The sequence below is a fragment of the Corapipo altera genome, unplaced genomic scaffold (assembly GCF_003945725.1).
Source record: "Corapipo altera isolate COAL_440 unplaced genomic scaffold, ASM394572v1 2b, whole genome shotgun sequence".
Lineage (NCBI taxonomy): Eukaryota > Metazoa > Chordata > Aves > Passeriformes > Pipridae > Corapipo > Corapipo altera.
In genome coordinates, this window is record NW_020884874.1 from 31,492,722 (window position 1) to 31,512,034 (window position 19,313).

Genomic DNA, 19,313 nt, shown 5'->3' on the forward strand with positions numbered 1-19,313 from the left:
CGTGTGTATTTATACATTTAAGTAACAGCACTTTGTTCTTAAAAAAAAAAAAAAAAAGAAAAAAGCTCCCCCCCCCCCCCACAGTTTTTTTTGGTTTGTGTGGAGTTTAAGGTGGGTTGTTTTCTTTTTTTTTTTGTTCCTTATTAATGCCAAATAGTAACAAAATGACAACAAATCTTCTTGCAGATAAGATTTCAACCTAATGATCACAAAACCATCAAAGAAACAGCTGATGAACTGAAGATTTTTGAAGGCATCAAACACCCTAATCTGGTTCGTTATTTTGGTGTGGAGCTCCACAGGGTAAGAAAACATAAATTTGAGCTTTTTTTATATGGCAGAGGAAATATTAAGAGCTTTGTGTTATTGGAGGTTTTACGTGAGAACATTCTAGTTCATCCTAATTGTCTGATTGTTTCTGTGAATAGCAGTGTGTCTTTTTTTCTCTGAATATCGAGACCTCTGAAACATAGTTTGGAGAAAGTTTTTGGAAGTGGTACATAAACAGAGAAGGCTCACAATAAGTGAATAGAGTGAGTAATGCTGTAGCTATTCTATGCTGTTACTCTGTTGAACTGCTCTAAAAGCAAGCTGTATCATATATGGAATGGTAACTTCTTTGTGTAGATAGGCTAAAACCTGTCAGTGTTAGTAGCAAAGGTTGTACCAGTATCATATAATGTTAAATCTTGGAAAAATTTTATGCTGGCATTTAAATCTTGATGCCAGACAAGTATTGGAATTCAGCTAGCATGTCTTTAGAATGAAAAAACAAGTATTCTTGCTTGAGCAGCAGAACTAATGAAATGTGTTTTTCTTATGGAGCTGGATTCCAGAGTTGTGTGCTGAGATACCCAGCTTTTTATTATTCTCTGCTTCCCACATGCTCTTCCCACTTACGCTGGGGGTCTTGAGTCCTGGTGTCTGGCTGGGAAGTGCTGAGTGGATCTGACTGATTTGCTCAATATGAATTAGTAGATTTGCTGACCCATTGCTGATTTAAAAGGGGACAAAGGCTGCTTTCTGTCTGCATTTCTCTACTTGGGGCCACAAATTTGGATGTCTGTGCCACTGGGTCATTGGTTTCTCAGAATAGTTTCTAAGAGCTTAGTGTCTTTTTCATCTTTTTATATTAATTGAGTCTGGCTGAAATCGGCTGGGCTTGGAGGCAGAGAATGGGAACAGTAACCTGACTTTTCCTTAAAGTGAGTTAGAGTTGGTGTACTTGTTCAAGCCACAAAAAACAACAAAAACTTGCCCATCCCAAGCAATTAAGCAATCAACACATAATGTTGCAGGAACTGGGAGAAAGAGGGGATAAAAACCAAGCCCAAAACATCATCTAGCTTGTTTTTTCTTTTTTTCTTTAAATAAGCCAAGGATCTTTTTGGATTTCTCTGTAATATACCTGCAAGATTTCCAAAGTGTCTTTTGGTTGATGCCAAAGTAATGTATTTTTATACACCCAAATACTAGCAGTTATGTACAAATTATGCAGATAGATATGTAGCAGAAATTTTCCATGACTGTGCAATAGAATATATTAGGTTGCAGCATGCCTGAGAGAATAGAGTTCTGAAGAGATGATTTATTAGATATTCCATGGTAAGAGATACTTCCATTAAAACATTACATGATATTTTCTTTGGTCTTTTCATGAACAACAAAGGACGTAAGGAAAACTTGATCCTAATTCAGTGTTTAAAAAAAAATAAAAATTATATCCAATGAAATCCGGTTTGGTTCCCACAACAGGAAGAAATGTACATCTTCATGGAGTACTGTGATGAGGGCACTCTGGAGGAGGTATCAAAACTGGGCCTTCAGGAGCATGTCATTAGGCTCTACTCAAAGCAAATCACGATTGCTATCAATGTACTACATGAACATGGTATTGTTCATCGAGACATTAAAGGTAATGTTAACCAAAAAAGGTAATGTTGTTGTTTCAGTGTGGTAGATGAGAGCAGGGGAAAGAATGGGGGAATATATTTGCAGATTTAGTGTGCATTATTTACACAGCCATTAAATGTATGAAGCCTTCCACTAACTTTTCAGTTTACAAATTACTGACTAGTTACATGCTCTTTTTTTTTTTTAAGTGTAGATCATAAAAAATATTCACAGTTGTCATTTCAAACTCATAAATTGTGCCCATGATTTATATATTTTCTCTGGAGGTTGTTGAGTTTGGACAGTTGTTAAAACAATCTTAATTATTAGTCACTGCATTTTTAGTAATAATGTACTGAGTTATGCTGTTTTTCTTCTTGTCTGTGCGAATAACAGTGGTGTTTTCTAGAGCTGACAAGCAGTATACAGTGCTAGAATTGAGCATCAGAACTTTTCCTTGTGGTTCCATTTTCCCAAAGAGTTTAAACGTAGTAATTAAAAGTAGTAATAAAAGCCTTGTTAAAAGAAGTTAAAGGGATATCTTAAAATTACTTACCTAGTGTTTTTTTCCATACATTTATCTTCTCATGCCTGGCTGTCAGTATTTGCTTACAAAATGAGCAGATGTGGACTACAGTAACTAAAGGGGGGTTGGTTTTGGCATGTGTTTAAGGCACTCAGTGTCAGTCCTCATTCCAAGTTCATTTTTCTTTGTCTGCGCCTTCCCACAACATCCTCCATGTCTAGTTATCTTGGTTTTGTTAGTCTGCCATACTTTGCTCACCAGTGGCAGAAAGTTAACCAAAGGTAGAGGAAGCAATGCACACAATGTGCCCTGTGAATGCTCATTTTATGGCAAGGCAGTGCAACCCAACGATGCTGGGTTTCTATGTCCCTCTTGCTCACAGGGTTTTGAATCACCGCAGCAGTGTAGGAGGTTCCCAGTTGCTCTTGGTCCTTTGGCCTCGTGCTTCTCATTTGGGAAAAGAACTAAAGAACTATCTACGATCCAGAGGCCTTCCACCCAGGTAGGCCACTCTTGAGTCAGTTTGGCTTTTTTTTTCCTAGAAAACACTTTCCCTCACTCCCATTCCCCAGCAATCTTACCTTTTCTGGTTCTCCTTCCTCACCAAAGGTTTCTTTCCAGTTGTGGATTTCCCTTTGTGCTTTTCACAGTGCCCCAGTGCCCTCCTTTGCCCTTTTCTTGATCATTCCATGTCCAGGTTATGCTTAGCTGGATTACTCTCTCCTGGAAGCTCGTTGTGATCACAATCCAAGGCTGGCTGACAGGGATTTCTTTTGTGCTGCTCAGTGTCATTGCTGATATCTGGATATATTTCCAAATAGGTCTTCTCCTCTTCAGGGAAATGCATGAAGTGAGAAGAGCTGTTAACCAGAACTGTAATGGGGTGTTATCTGAGGGCATTTCTGTTGCAACAGGTTCCTCCTGTCAAATGTTGGGGAGTTTCTTAAGAGTAACAGCAGTTTTAAACAGAGGGTCACTGCAGACCCATCTGTGTATAGACCTTCCTGAAACTTTGTGACAGAATATGAAGACAGACCACAGAGGGTATTTTTACAAAGGATACCTGATGTTGCATTGGAAGGCTTTTGCTATGTCTCCTTTTATGCTAACATTGCATCCCCAAATTTTCAGGCTAACAGCAGTAAAGAACACTCTGTTTTTAATTTTAGCTCTTGTGTAGACAGGTACTGTTATTTTTCTGATAGGGAAGAATGACGTATCAGACTGTTAAAACTGCTTTCCTATGAGAATCTTGCTGTCAGATTACATTACATCTCTCATGGCATGTTTGTTAAACGTTACTGTGGATCTGTTTCTTCTAGCAGCAGATAAACAATTCTTATAGTAATTGTTTATCTGTATCCCACAGTTGGTGTCTGCAAGCACTGTATGCTCAAAAATAGTCTTTTGGTTAACAGTGTCCCTTTGTGCCACCATTGTCTTTCAGATGCTGTTGTGGCATCCAGCTCTATGAAGGTGAAAAATGCAGCAAGATTCAGCTGCCAAAAACCTTGGTTTGCCACAACCTGTGGCTGTGAGGGCAAACTGAGGGTCATGTTGGCTTGTTGTTACATTTGGCTGCACTATTTTTGCTTAATCTGCATCCATGTGAAAAGTAGGAGGTGCTAGTATGTAGCAAAAGGTAGTATTTTAGGATACTCTTTTAATCTTTATTCTGGGTATTAAATTTTAACCCCTGTGGCTAAACCCAGTTTCCTCAGTTGGAATTACTTCAGTTTTTGTCAGGAAGCTGTTCTGCACAGTGATTGAGAAGGGTGGAATATTTAATGCTGAAGGGAACCTATGGACATCTAGTCAAGCTCTCTGTTCTAAACAGGTCCAGCCTCAGTATCAGATTCAATGCCAAATTTGATCAGATTGGTCATTGTTGAGATATGTGTATCTGCAGGGATGGAGATGCTCTGTTCCAAGATTGACCTATCCCTGTTGTTAGAAACTTATTTTGATACCTCTCTGGAATTTGCAAAGGTTGCTGTTGTGTTATCATTTTACAGTGTGCCCTTAAGGAAAAAGTCTGTTTGCACAGTCTTGCTGTCCTCCCATTACCCAGCTGAAAACAGCAATGAATTCCTGTGCGCAGACACTCCCCCTCCTTCAAGCTAAACAAACCCATCTTGCAGCCTCTCCTTGTACATTGTGTGCCCCAGCCCTCTGACCATCTTGATGCCACTTCTCCTGGGTTTGCTCTAGTATGTCATTGTCTGTCTTTTACTGGGGAGCCTAAAAGCAAGTCGCAGCACTCAATGTGTGGTCTCAAGTGCTGAATTGAGAAGAATTAATGACACCATGCCTCGTGCATTCTCTTCAGGAGAGAAGGGTATATTCCTGAAGAGTGCTTGGATTGTGCTTTCAGAAAAGGGATTGTATCTGAAGCTTTAGTAAATCAGAAACCTGTGATGAGATAGTCCAGGCCAAAAAGTCTTCATCAGACTGCTACTGTGTTATTGTCTTCTTGTTAACTTTGTTGTTAGCTCGGAACTCCTGCCATTCCTGTCTTCTTGATGAGCACAAGGCAAGGAAGGTCATTCAGCAAGAGATGAAAAACTGTTCAAGAGGAGGCTATGGGCATGTGTCATGCTTTCAAAGAGAACCAAGTAAAAGAGTATGCAAAAGCTGATTTTCTCATCCAGGAGTAGCATTTGGTCTGCTTGTTTCCTGAATCAGTTTGGCTGCTGCACTGCTTAAGCACTGGCTGAGAAATGTCTCTGAGCTCCTCTTTTGCTGGAATTATGCCACAGCCTTTAGTGGGGCTTTTGGTACTGCTTTTTGGACTCACAGGATTTCCCTCAAACCCTTTGGACTATCATGCTAGTGCAGTTTTCACTGTGCTTACTATGGGCCTGATTTGGCAGAGGTACAGGGCGTGAAACTTCAGTTTAAATGGTTTAGGTCATGACTGTTGTTTTCTCTAGCAGGAGTATGGCTTCTGACATTAGCTCTTTGTTTGCAGTTTGCCCAGAAGGTTGTCCTGCTGTGGTATCACAGCAGGAGGGCTGTGCAGAACTGGGCAACCTCTTGCCTCTGCCAAGTGCATCCAATGAAGATGCTTTTGATAGTGTAGGTGTAGGAGGAGAGAAGGAACAGATGGACATGCGGTGCCTTTCTGCTGTATCAGTTGTGGTCTCTGGCTTAATTTTGCCCATTAACCATGCAGATATGGTAGGAATTTTGTTACATTCCCAGTAGCATTAACTGTCAAAACTAAAAAGCATTGGTCATCCTCAAAGTACTGCCCTTCTATCTGCTCTCCTCTTACTGAGGTCCTGCTGGATTCTCTGCAGGTTTCTTTAACAATGAGACCTTTTTAAAGACTCCTTTCAGAGTCTGGTCTTGGTTTCTGAACAAGCATCTTGCAAAACAGAGGCTTCAGCAGACAACACATCCAGTGGAAGCCTTATTCAGCTGACATAAAGTGTCAGCAACATGAATCTTCTAGTACTGTCTCTTTCTTCTTGGGGAAACTTTAGTTTAGTGCTTTGTTCCATTTAACAGTTCCAGGTGCTTTCAGGAAGAGGGCTCACATGCTGAATTGTAAGCACTTTTTATTAAAAGGGACAAACTTTGGTTTGAAAGGCCTTAGAAGTAGGTTCTGAACTGTATGAAACAAAATTATGCCAATAGCATTAGACTTAGAAGAGAGGTTGTTGCACTTTAACACTACCAGGCTCCACCCACTGTAGGTAGTTGAAAACTGCTTTTGTAGCCTTCTCTGAAATTTTCATGTGGCTTTCTTGAGGAACGGAAACATAGGTTTCCAAAACATCCTTGAAAAAGTGTTTGTTAGTGATGGCTATTTTTTGTAAGCTCTTTGGGCTAAGTGCGCCTACTTTCTCTCTGACAAGGAACTGCTTGAAAATCATTAGAAAGGCTGTTGGCAGTAGTTCAAAGGAAAAAGCAGGTGTCACTCTTCTAATGCCAGGAGTGTCTTAATGTCCCATGAAGCTGCCTTCTTATACTCCTTTGGTGTGTTTCTGGATTCTCATTCATTCAGGAAGTTGAGGGATGGTCTACCCAGCTCCATTACACATGCCTGTGATTGCAGGGTGACTCTGGACATGTATGTCCCTCTGATAGCAAAATGCAGAATCCAGCCAAAGAATTCTGGTGTGTGTGTAGGCATCTGAATGCTGAAGTGGAAAACCTATGGACACAATGTGGAGAAGAGTTGTATTCCCTGAACTTCAGTTCTTCTTTCAGAACTTGTAAAAGCCTACAATACTTAAAGGTTGGAATTTATTTTTGTTAATGATTTTGCTCCTCCTTTAATTGCAGTTCTGTGTAATTCCTCTTGGACTAAATAGTTATCAACCATTCTCACAATAGTTAGAGAGCCCTTTGAGAAATGGGCAGGATTTTGGCATCATTGACCCTGCACTGCCTTTTTTAAATTGAGCTTTTTGAGGATCTCTTTTGAATATCCTGGGGATGCCCAGCCAAGCTAACTGGAAAAAGTCATTAACTAAGACAACACAAAGGAGGAGCAGCCAAGAATTTCTGCACTGACCTATGTTCAAGGTGGTACAGAAGTGAGAAACTCTGGAAGGTTTATTCACATGAACCATTTTTGAATTAATCTTTTGTGTGACTTGGGAAGAGACTAGGTGTAATGAAATCCCCAACATCTACCTATTCCTAGAGTAGGAATTCTACTCTAGGAATATTTTCCTAGAATAGGAATAAATTCTACACTTTTCTTCTGTGCATACCATCCATCTTAAGGGAGATCACAGCTGAAGCTGTTTCTGCCAGGTGATACTTGCAACCTACTTGTGGCTTCATTGTGATACTTGCAGAATCCAGGCTTTGGCCTGACATACATAGTGAACTCCTTCTGCTCTGTTTTCTGTTTGCTGTCAACATGCATTTTGGTAGGATGTTGAGTGAAAGAGAACCATAGGTTGTCAAAACCACTTGGCTTATTTTGCAGTGTTGTGTTGAGCAACTGACTTGAAGCCAACTGCAGATTCCCCTTGGAGATTTTTAACTATCCTAGAAACTTCGTTCTAGGGTAAGCAGACAGTGTAGCCGGCTATTTTAACAGTAGCCCTCCTCCAAAAATTACTCAGGAAGTAGAGTGCAATAGGAATAGGCATTTGGTAGTGTATGTAATAAAGTGCTCTAAGCTCCATTTTGCAAGTCAGCTGTGACCATATAATCATTAAGGTTGGAAAAGACCTCTAAGGTCACAGAGTCCAACCTTTGACCAACCATCACCATAACTAGACGATGGCAGTAAGTCCACATCCAGTTATCCCTTGAACACCTCCAGGGATGGTGACTCCACCACCTCCTTGGGCAGCCCGACCACCCTTTCAGTGAAGAAATTCTTCCCAATGTCCAACTTGAATGTCCCCTGGTGCAGCTTATGTCCTCTCATCCTGTCACTGGTTGCCTCGGGGAAAAGACCAATCTCCACCTGGCTACAACCTCCTTTCAGGTGGTTGTAGAGAGTCATGAGGTCTCCCCTGAGCCTCCTTTTTTCCAGGCTAAACAACCCCACCTCCCTCAGCTGCTCTGCATAGGACTTGAGCTCTAGAGTGCTCACCAGCTCTGTTGCACTTCTCTGAAGTTTCTCCAGCACCTCTGTGTCCTTCTTGAAGTGAGGCACCCAGAACTGAATACAGTTCAGCCACGCTAGGTGATGAGTACAGAGGGACAATCACTTCCCTGGTCCCACTGGCTATGCTGTTTTTGATGACAAGTATGGTATCTCTGTCTTGACTCAGCAGAACTGAAAAGATGGCTGGTGGGAGATTTAACACTCTCAAGGAGAAGTGCTGGAATTCCTGAATTCCTGGAGGAGTAGTTTCTTGTAACAACCTTGTATGGAAAGCTGTTGAATTTGCCTGCCGTACTGCTTTGTGTTTTGAACACTTGTTGTCAACTTCCAGTATGTTTTGTGATAACACAAACCCACCAAAACATCTTTAATGCTATCATGTTCCACACTTAATCCACAGCTAAAGATCTAAGTGTGAATTCAGCTATCATCCACTGTGTAATTTCCAAAGGTATATATTGAGAAGCCCTCATTCCTCAATTCAGCTCTGGTTTAAACAAGTGTTACTGTGTTTCCTTGTGTTTCCTAGGAGCCAACATCTTTCTTACCTCATCTGGACTGATTAAACTAGGAGACTTTGGCTGCTCAGTGAAGCTGAAGAACAATACCCAGACAATGCCTGGAGAAGTGAACAGTACCTTGGGGACTGCAGGTAAGGAAGCTTGTGCTATGCAGGTACTTGTCTACTTACCAATAAAAGAAGATATCTTTGCCAAAAGTCTGGGCTGGAGTAAAACCATGTGCTTCAGGGAAACTTGATTTTTACCTCAGCTAGTTCTGCTTTATATCCAGAAGCCAGACAATCAGTGAATGGTATAACAGGACAGATAACACTGTATTTATCTGGTAATCATAAAGATGCTGGAGCTTGTGTTTTCTGGGGTTGTATCTTTCTCTGCAGTCTTACTGAAACAGTACTCTTCTTACTGAAGAGATACTTAATCTATTTTCAAAAAAGGGCAATAACTGAAAGCATGTAGTGTAGCAGCATTTTCACTATCACTTTTCATTTATGCTGCAAATGTGTCAAAGAACAAGAAGCTAGCAAATGGCAAAACTTGGCAAGAAAAACTGAGTAGTAGTTCATTACAGATGTATTAAAAAGCATTTGGTTTACTGAGTTAGTCACTTGATATATGCTGTTCCTTCTGCTGTATGAACTGATGGCATCATATATGTTGTTTCAAAGCATACATGGCTCCAGAAGTGATTACTAGAGCTAAAGGAGAGGGACATGGACGTGCAGCAGACATCTGGAGCCTGGGCTGTGTTGTTATAGAGATGGTCACTGGCAAGGTAGGGATGTTTCATGTGCTGACAAAATGCAAACTGTTCTTAGCGGTTTCTCTGCAAATTCTGGTCCCACTCAGCAATTTGTCACATGTAAGTCCAAGTAATGGGGTGGTTTTTAATTTCCTGGAGTACAGAAATACATGCTCTAGTAGATAGCAAGTTACTCACTGAAGCTTGCACTTAGCAATGCTGTTACCTGTTGCAGAGGCCTTGGCATGAATATGAGCACAACTTCCAGATCATGTATAAAGTGGGGATGGGTCATAAACCTCCTATTCCTGACAAAGTGAGCCCAGAAGGGAAAGACTTCCTTTGCCACTGCTTGGAAAGTGACCCAAAGATGAGGTGGACGGCCAGCCAGCTCCTCGATCATCCTTTTGTCAAGGTTTGTCTGATGACTTCAGCTACGAAAACTGCAGATGGGAATCGGAAGCAGCTTTAAGTTGGCTTCATTGTTTGCAGCGATGCCACAGGGCTTGGTATCAAGTTGGTGCTGTCCAGAAAACATGGTGTGGAAACTTTCCAGAAGCATATGTGATGTTTTTAGCAAACATTTGACTATAGGACCTGGTGTGCACCATGCAGTGAACTTTCACAGCTGTTTTGATACGCATTACCTTTATGTTGAAAAGACTAGTCAGGCTTCAACTCAGTGGTAGCTCATTGGATCTGAAGGGCTCTGTGCTGAAAACTTTAGCAAGTACATATGTACAGGTTTCTAGAGATAAAGGCCTCCTCCATAAAAAGTGAAACCAGCACATAGAGAACTCCACCATCCTTTTGTGTAAGGGTCTGCTTTAAGTTTTTATTTGAAGTTAAGTTCATATTGAATGTTCATCTGGCAGTTGGTGTAACAGTTTGAAGTTCTTGCATGAACTATGGTGTATTTCCTTAAGAACAGGCAAATATTCACAGCTACAAATTGAGGTATATTAGTAACTTCTTTGAAGAAGTACAAATGTTATTGAATTCTGTCCCATTTTCCAGCACAAAGTTGTTCACTTTGGTGCTCTGGTTCAGTAATAGTGTGTTTGAGATCATCATACCCATTCCTCATCAGGGCAACTGTAGCCAGATCCCCTCCATCACAGAGGCAAAACAGGGCTTTAGGCACCTAAGGGTTGCATGGTGACAGTGGGAATGGCAGTACACTCGCATATAAATGCTTGTTATGCATTATCTGTGTAACAAGGGAGAAGGAGGAAGCTTCAAAGATGTTTGATGAAGGTGCTTAAGAAATTGATTTGTTGTCATCTTCTCGCTGCAGTACGGAGACCACTGAAGTAACTGCCTTTTTGTTCCTTCACAGGTTTGCACAGACGAAGAATGAAGTTACTCAATCTCTGGCCTTTTTTGTTCTGACAAGATTTTAATCACTACTGTATGTAATATTTACATAAAGACTGTGCTGAGAAACAGTATAAAAGTTGAACTTAACGAAGACTGCACAAGTGACGGGCGTCACTTTCTCTGCTGCTCCTGTACATTTTACATGGCACATGTTGCTCACGTGACGGTGTCCGCAAGTTGGAAGAAGCTGCATGTTTCAGTGAAAGTGCCATTACTACTGTATATGGACCATACCTTTTGTTCTTTCTCCTGTTTCTCATTTGATTGAGAACTGTAATGTTAATATGTAGTATTTTTGAACTCTTTAGGTTCAGAAAAATGCTGTAGTGTTATCAGGCGTTATGGACCTTGTTTTTTAATCTGTTTGAGTGCACTGACTGTGAACTTTTACTGGTTTTTTTGTTTATTTGTTTTTGGCAAGCTTCAGATTTGTTATGCACAAGGCTAATTAATGAAATTTTAAAAAAAGTTTTTTCTCAATAAATGGTTTATTTTAGGAGATGTTGGTAAAGGGTTTTTCTTTGAAAAAAGGGGTCGTGTCACATTCTAAACTTCTTTGCAACACTTGTGCAAGACTGCTAATCTAATCTAACTGGAATAAGCTGCTCTTATATTGCAATAGTCAATGTTTTGTCAGGTTTCAAGATGTGCAGTGCAAGATGCTTCTTATACAAGTGATAACAGATTCAAGGTTTATCTTCTTCTGAGGAAAGGTGGTGATGGGCAGTTCCTGGCACTACTTCTTATCTCAAGGATAACTTCCTTCTTGAATGTGTGCCATGGGAACAGGGAGTGTTCTTCATGGCATTTCTGTGGTCTAGAGAACTGTTTAAAATTATTCTTGTGTTCTGTTTGGCAAAACCAAGAACTCACTATTAGCTTTATAAAACCGATTTCTGATCCTGGGCTTTGATTTCTCTACCTCACCGCAGCTGTCATCAGTCTCAGATAAAGGAGAGGTTAGAAGTGGTGAGCAATTGGAAAAAACAGCCTGCAACACATAATCTAGTTGATTGTTTGACTTGCTTATCACAAACAGGTAACTTAAAACTGTTACTTGTAAACATTAGTGCAAGTTTACATATTCCTGTTACAGCTTTAGACTTAAAATAGGAACTTGCTTTTAGTATTTGGTTTAATTCTAGTGTCTTGTCTCTTCTCCTAATCCACAAGTCCTTGGTTAGTCCCAGGTGGGGGGTGAGCTGTTGAGGACTTATCACAAAATCTGACATTTCTAGAAAAGTATGAGCCTTGCTGTGCACATCATGTGTGCAGCGTATTTAGGCTGTCAAAAAATAAAATGCTGAATTTAAACAAAGACTGCCCCTTCTTTTCAGCTCTATTTTCAGTTATATGATAGGAGGGGAAGTATGTTGTCATCGTCAGCAAAGGACTGTGAATGTAGTTGAGGTAGAAGTGCCCCCAGGCTTGCTGTGTTCTTCAGTTTGCAGTGTAACAAAAGTATGTGAGTGATCTGTGTCCTCACTTGCCTTGTTCCACATGCCCTTGTACACAAACAGGAACTGTGGACAGCTTTTAGGAGTCGGGATAGGGGTGACAAACTGTTACTGGTTTGTTGTTGCCAAGCAAAAGAAAACTCATTCATTGCACAATGGCTTTTCATACTTTTATTTTTGTATAAACAAACATTAAGACTACTTTTGTTAAGGCAGTTGTAGAACATACAGTTGCTTGTGGGGATGAGGGGCAAACACTGCTTCCTAATGACCTATGTCATTCTTTTAATACAGTGAACTGGAATAGTTTAACTTTGGCAAGTACCATTAAGCTTTCCCTGTTTGTCAGTGAGTGCTGGAAGGGCCCAGTGGTGCAGTTCTTGTGCGCTGGGACTTGTAGAAGTACTTAGGACTGATCAGGAGTGGCATGTTTGGCCCTCAGCCTGTTCTAAGGGTTGGTCCTAGGGAAAGGGGTATGAAATAATCTGAGTACTCTTTCAGAAGTATTTACATGTTTGGCATTTTCCTCTGGGAGAAGTGGCACTGGATGCAATTGGAGAGGAAAGGGCTGAGATTCCTAAGGAATATTAAATGTCTTCCCCACTACATGTTAAATTTGTGACCCTTTAAAAAAGGCAAAACAGCTGGTCTCTGTCACTACATGAATATGTATTTGCTGCTCAGAACTACTCACCTACCACCCTGAGAAAGGCCCACTGTATCTACCAGGTAATATGTACAGTAAAATTCTCTCTCCCCCTTCCACCCATTTGCAAACTCTTGTGTACAGTGTCTTCAGGTCTGGCTCACTAATGTGCCTGCTCATTACTACAAGATAGCTTCAGACTACAGCTTATAATACTCAGTTTTTCACTGTTAAGATTGTTAGAGCAAACAGAGTGCAGGGCATGTGCTTTATTAAATGAACAGCAGTTGTAAGCATGGCAGTATTTTCTGCTCTTGGGCTCTTTTTCATGTCTTGGAAAAACTACAGTAGAGCCCATGTTTGTGTTCATCGCATCACACAACCTATTCCAGAAAGCTTCAGAGCACAGGGAATGCATGTATACACAAGACATGTGAGGAAAAAAGCCCCCAAAACTAGTCTCTCACACTCCCCATAATCTATTCCTTCCTTCACCTTGTAAATTTTCCTGCCTCCTCTACCAGTAAACTTCACTTACTGCCCCATGCTAAAAGCACTACTCCACCTGCTCTTTAGGTGCTGCATATTAAAAAGGTGAGTTTCTCTATTATCTGATACACTGAACAGCTCATACATAGTTCATGGAATGATTCATATTCTGGTGTATTAGCCCCTGTTTCTTCTGGCCTCAGTTTTATTATAGGAAAAGAGATATGTTTTCATACCAGCTGCTAGAACTAAGACTTTTTTCACTAGAGACTATCCCTGTTTAATTCTACGTGCAGTGGAAATGGACTGTGTTTGAAAGTGCCAGTCATAATCTCCACTGCTAAGTATCAGGATCTGTAGATTTTAAAAGATAGTGGTTTTTTCCAATCATAACTGCTGGTATTTAGAAGTCCCCTCTTTTACTTTTCCTTGGGGTTTTTTTTGTGGTTTGTGGTTTTTTTTCTTGTTTTCTGTGATTCTGTGAAGTTCTTCTTAGTAATCTGCAGATCCTTAACTCTGAAAGTTTAAAAACAGGAGGCCTCTGCCCTGAAATCAGTACCAGGAAGGTCAGAGCAACACCATTTTCCTGAGGAGCTTGATTCTAGTTTTATTTAATTCAGAAGGCGGTCAAATCAAGTCCAGATAGATATAAAAAAACCTGAACCATATTGCTGCCCTAGGTCTTTGTCCTAGTTCCCCTCTTTTCCCCAAAAAGAAAAGATAATTTAACTTTTACCACAGGCTGTTATGAGGCACCAAGTAAACTAATTTATAAGAAAAGACAGACACACAGATTAATTAGGATCACTACATTATGGGTGTGGTGCATACATTTTAATGCACACTTTGCATTATTTCACTACACCATGCCCAGTTATTTTCTTCCCACTATTGCTAGGAAGGCCTAGAATTTTAAGTAGTGTTTAAAGCCAAAAGGAATTTTATTATGTCAGGTTTTCCACATCATAAATGGAATTTACTCTCAGAAGAATTACAGGTTTCAGCTATCCCTCAGATGTATGGCCTCAGGAAAGAGATAGCAGTGGCTAACTTAGCTCTGCTCAGGCCACAAGGCCAAATTTTGCTCCAGGTTATGCTACTGCAAGGCTCTGATGTCTGGATGTCCAGGGTCTGGCTGAAGTTTTAAAGGGCCCCATAGTCACACTTGTGGCAGTAAGTTCTAGATGTACAAAACCTCTACTGCAGTTCTACCAGTTCAGCTGAGCTGCTTCAGTCCAATACTGGTATAACCAAGCACAGCATCTTACTGTACTATATTTAAACACTGACAGATTATGGTTGTTAAACTGTGTGATCTACACAACTATCAATTTTAATCATCTTGTAACAATCTCCTGACATTAAAGCCTGCACCTCGGGTTAGTTTCCAGGTAAAGTCTCTTCATATAAGCACGCCGGAATTTATTTCTTTTTTTTTCAAAACTTAAGACACTTCATAGGAAAACAAACCAACCACACAAATGCAAACCTGTTGCAGAGAGGATATGAAGGAGTGCATCTTTCAAGCATGTCATCAGCCCAAACTCCCAGAGAAAAACAACAGGAGCACAAATTTGGATATGCATGGCAATTGCTTATCCTACCTCTCCTCTGATCTCACTTTGAAGGACTGTGATATGCACTTAAGAGTTTTCAGCAGTTGCATTTGTTCCCTTTGGATTGAAGCAGTCTCTGAAGATACTACTTTCATTTCTGCTTGTTTTCATTGTTGCCATAGGTGGAACCCTTGTTAATTTCTGTAACCCCGATCATCCATCTGACACCAACAGAAGCTGCAAAATAAATACAGTTAAAAGCTACACTGCAGGCAAGGACTGCAAGATCTGCACAGGTAAAAGAGACTAACAGTGTTCTCAGCCTTACAGCAGCACAGCATTAAAGGTAACTGCCCACACTACCCTGGGTGACCTTCGATGGGAGGTGCATTTGATGCTCCCATACCTCCACATCAAGATATTTGCCGACGGCATCTCATGAAGGAAGGGCCAGACATGTCCTCTCCCACCAGCAGGGAAGAGGCTACAAGGAACCAACACGGAGGCGAGGCACAGGCATGATATGCTCACCCCTGTTAAACCTGGACAAGGCCAACTGTGTAATGGGATGCTTTGGGGCTGCCAGTGTTTCCTGGCTTTAGTGAGTCGACTGATGAAGTGAACTAATGCACATGTCTGCATGCAAGTTGTGGCAGGGGAAGGGAATTCTGCTGGCTTTCAACAGCCCCCGTGCCTGGAAGAGCACAAGCAAGCACAAGGGCACTTCAGATCTTGATAAAAAAATGTAAATTGTAATGGATATGTCACAAGAGGCCAGGTTAAATTAAAAGACTTATAGCTGATTTAGTGGTAGTAATTCACCATATGCAAAGATTATTTTATTTATTTGTAGCACCTAAAGTGACTAAGTTAAATGCAACTTAGCCTTAACTCCTTGCCTGACAGTTTGTTTTTTTTTGTCAAGGGGCTCAGCTGCCCAAAATATTATTCCCTAAGCTTCTGCTCAGCTGCTGTACATATCGAGAACTGCCATGCTTCTTTTAGGCCTAAACCTACTTTGAAGTCACAAACACCTTCCCTCTGCTCAGAATGCTTTTTCAAAAAAACACAAAAAACAAAACCACCCAAACCAAACAAAAAAACCCAAGAAAGCCACAATCCTGCCCTAAAGCCTCCATATCTCACTTTCTTTCTGCCTGATGGTGAAAAGGCCCAGTACTGTGAGATGCTCTGTCTCATCCCCATCAGTCTTTACTTCTCTAAGATGACCCTGGACAAATTCTTACCAGCCAAGGGACTCATTATGGTTAAGTCAGAGCCAGAGATCACTAAGAGAATCCCGAGGCTTCATACCATTACCAGGCACCACTTGTGAACAGGGCTGATACAACACCTTGTGTCCTGGCATTTGCTGCTCTTCAGCATTTGAATGGGAGAGGGCTGGCAGCTGGCAGCCATTGCTGCCCTGTGCTTTACCAGTTGCAACTTTGCATTACAATATCAGCCCCAAAAACTTCACTAAAGACTTGTGTTTTGTAGTACGACAGTAAATTGACAGTTTTTAGAGTGCAAGTGGTAACTGGACACCAGAGATGAGACACACATGATGTGATACCACAATGGGTGGACAGTGGGAAGCTGGTCTGTCCACAGGGCTGCGCTCAGGTCTTCTGGATGCCAGGAAAGCAAGGCCCTCTCACAGGCAGAAAGCTATGCAGTGAACAGCCCAGAAAGGGAGCTGGTTCCAAGGGAGTTCACTGTCACTCACACTCCACTGTCAATCTACGAACAGAAACACACAACTGAAACAAGCAAAGGGTTTCACTCTCACAAGACAAAAGGAAAACCATCTCTGACATTTAACAGGCCACGAGATGGGGAAGAGAAGAGAAAGATCCAGCATGTAGCCTGCAGTCTGGGATCATAACATAATAGTAAGTATGAAATCATTAAGATTTTAACCACAAGGGATAGAAACAGCATCTGGAGATGGACACAGAGCATAAATAAGAGCAGCTGTTATAGCAACCACACAGCACACTGGAGATTTCATCCAGTTCCAAGAATGCTACTGCCTGGATACAAAAAAATACCTAGTTCAGCAGTTTGGATGTCTTTTTTTGACCCACTCCTTTGTCCCTGTTAGAAGCTGCCACTGCCTTCTGTCCTCATTTCACCCTGTAGCCCTCAGGACCCTGGGGAAGGTGGGGTGCAACAGGAAGGGACTGCTCATGTTTGCCAAGCCTGTGGAAGCAAAGTGGGGGTCAGTGCTGGGGTGCCTCCCTGGTTTCTCCCTGCACTGCCTGCCTTCTCTCACAACTCTCCTGGGGCCTCAGTGCATACCCTAGTGATACCATCACATTTAAGGATTTATTCAGTTGTTTTAAATACAACTATAGTAAGGGTAACTTTGGGTGTTTTACTTCAAGAAAGAGGTAAAACGGAGATCAAGCAGGAATTGTGCCTAAATTATTAGCAGTGAGAATTTAAATCCACCCTGAGAAAAGCATGAGGGAAGCTATCAGCTCAGGCATCCCTGCACTGCTCCACAGCAAATGGCAGAAGGTAACAGAGCTCCTGCCATCTTTTTGCTCATCATTACTCAGCATCCAAAAGATGCAGGAGGTTGCTGAGGACCTTCTCAGCCTGCTGGAGCACTGGAAGCTGAGGGAGGGCTGAGCTAACGCAAATCAACAGAGCCAATACTGTAATCTCTTTCTTGGAATATATTTTAGCTCCAAGAAAACCACCACCTCCACACATAGTATTACATCCTTCAGCAAAACCCTAGGTCAGACCAAAGGATTTCCACCTTTCTCTCACACCTCAGAATTTCATCTCGTCTGTTACCTTGCCTTTGTACCACACAGCAAGTGCTATAAGCAGCACAGCAGGTAGGGGCATAAAAATTTCCCATATACTGTTTGCTGTACACTTGAGTTATATAGATAATACATTGAAATTAAGATATGTACAACTAAAGATTACATGAATGGTAGAAATTCCCACTTAATTCCCACTGAGGGCCTATCTTACATTCTATGAAGAGAAGAAACAAGCAACAATAAACCCCCAAATTTTAGGCACCAGGCTGAAAGGCCAGACTGTCTCCACCAACAAGCAGAATCAACACAGGCAGAATCCTGCACATGATTTATATCCTTTTGGAAAATTTACTATAACACTGCTGGCTTGTGCTGTCCTCACCTTCTATCCATCTCAGCCTAGGGACACCAAGAGCCTCACTGCCCAGGTCACATCATGCTCCAACCCTTTGGTTCACACTCTGCACTTGGACACTGTCGAGTCCTCAAGGACTCACTCACATTTTGTACTATACAGCACACATACAACAGCTCCCACAGGATCCAAGCTGGCTAATTACTCCTTACACTCAGTTCAGATGAAACACTTCTCTTGCCTATAACCGATACGTAATTGCTGGCCCTGTGCCATCTGCCCAGATGCCATTGTGCTTTTAGCATTAAACATGTAAGAGCTGCTTCTCCCTTTAAAAGCCCAGAAAAGCCCACTCATCTTTTCCCCTTTTAACTGCTGTCGACAGCTCTATAATAAATTACTTCTAAAGCATGAAGGGTGTCCTCCTCAAGTTACCAAAACATGAAAGGCAACCCCTACTGGATTCTTTGAAGCCAAATGAGACTAGGGGAGCAGGGAGGAGGGGGAAAAAAAGAAGCTGCTGTCAAATACAAATGGTGACATTTGACAGACACGCTCACTGCTTTAACACCAAAATATCAGCACCAAGTTTTAAATGGCAGTTGTGAGCTAAGTACATGAATCTCTTGCTATGTGTCCTGTGAAACTAAACCTGGTTTTCAAAAGAGACTTTTGTCCTTCAAACTCCTTGAGCATTTATCTTCTGAAGCAGGGACTGCCTTGTGTTGGTTCAAGTAGTATCATAAAGGGCTCCTGGTCCCAGACCAGTAGTTAGATACGAGGACAATGAGATGATTACTGGGAGAATAAATAGCCAAACTGCTGCACAGCAAAGCAAGAGGGGATGGTATTTGCAGTATAAAGAGGAGATGTCATTTATTTAGGGCTGAAAGAGTTTGAGCTGAACCAGCAGAGCTGTATATACAGTGGTTATTCATTCCTTGGATCTGAAAGTTAGGGTCTAAGGTATTACAGTCCTTCCACTCCAGCTGAAGTGGAGCATTTCTCTTAAGGCTCTTTCCACCAGAACAGCCAATTACTTACAAGCCAGTAAGTGTTTTACTGGAGGCCACAATAAGATATGCAAAGGACAAATGACAATCTAGAAACAATGCAGAGGATACCAAGTAAAGCACCTCTTAGTAACTCGGCTCTTTCCTATCAAAGCCTATAGAAAGGTTTATCTTGTGCTGTCTACACCTATATCAGATACTGCCCTTAAAACCAGCAATCTATGACAATGGGCTATTAGGGACTCCAATAAGCTTCCCTGGAATATCAGGTGAGCTGTCAACTTGCCACAGAAAAAGAATAAACACTACCTGTGCTGCTTCCATTACCAAATAGTGAGAAAAGGTCTACTAGAAGCAATCTGAAAAGC

General features: G+C 41.4%; 2 protein-coding genes across 5 annotated transcripts in view; one reads left to right on the top strand and one right to left on the bottom strand.

Annotated features, from left to right (window-relative positions):
• MAP3K4 (mitogen-activated protein kinase kinase kinase 4) overlaps positions 1-11,142 on the top strand; it is a 67,532-nt gene extending 56,390 nt beyond the window's left edge. For all 4 annotated transcript variants that reach the window (XM_027632360.1, XM_027632368.1, XM_027632367.1 and 1 more), the window contains 6 exons: positions 187-303; positions 1,756-1,915; positions 8,530-8,652; positions 9,190-9,296; positions 9,499-9,678; positions 10,603-11,142. In XM_027632360.1, the coding sequence (XP_027488161.1) occupies positions 187-303; positions 1,756-1,915; positions 8,530-8,652; positions 9,190-9,296; positions 9,499-9,678; positions 10,603-10,623 (708 nt within the window). In that variant the 3' untranslated portion in view covers positions 10,624-11,142. The remainder of the gene's footprint in view (positions 1-186; positions 304-1,755; positions 1,916-8,529; positions 8,653-9,189; positions 9,297-9,498; positions 9,679-10,602) is intronic.
• Positions 11,143-12,256: 1,114 nt separating this feature from the next.
• AGPAT4 (1-acylglycerol-3-phosphate O-acyltransferase 4) overlaps positions 12,257-19,313 on the bottom strand; it is a 73,786-nt gene continuing 66,729 nt past the window's right edge. Inside the window, exon 9 of the mRNA XM_027634134.1 lies at positions 12,257-15,028. Within this exon, the coding sequence (XP_027489935.1) occupies positions 14,943-15,028 (86 nt within the window). The 3' untranslated portion in view covers positions 12,257-14,942. The remainder of the gene's footprint in view (positions 15,029-19,313) is intronic.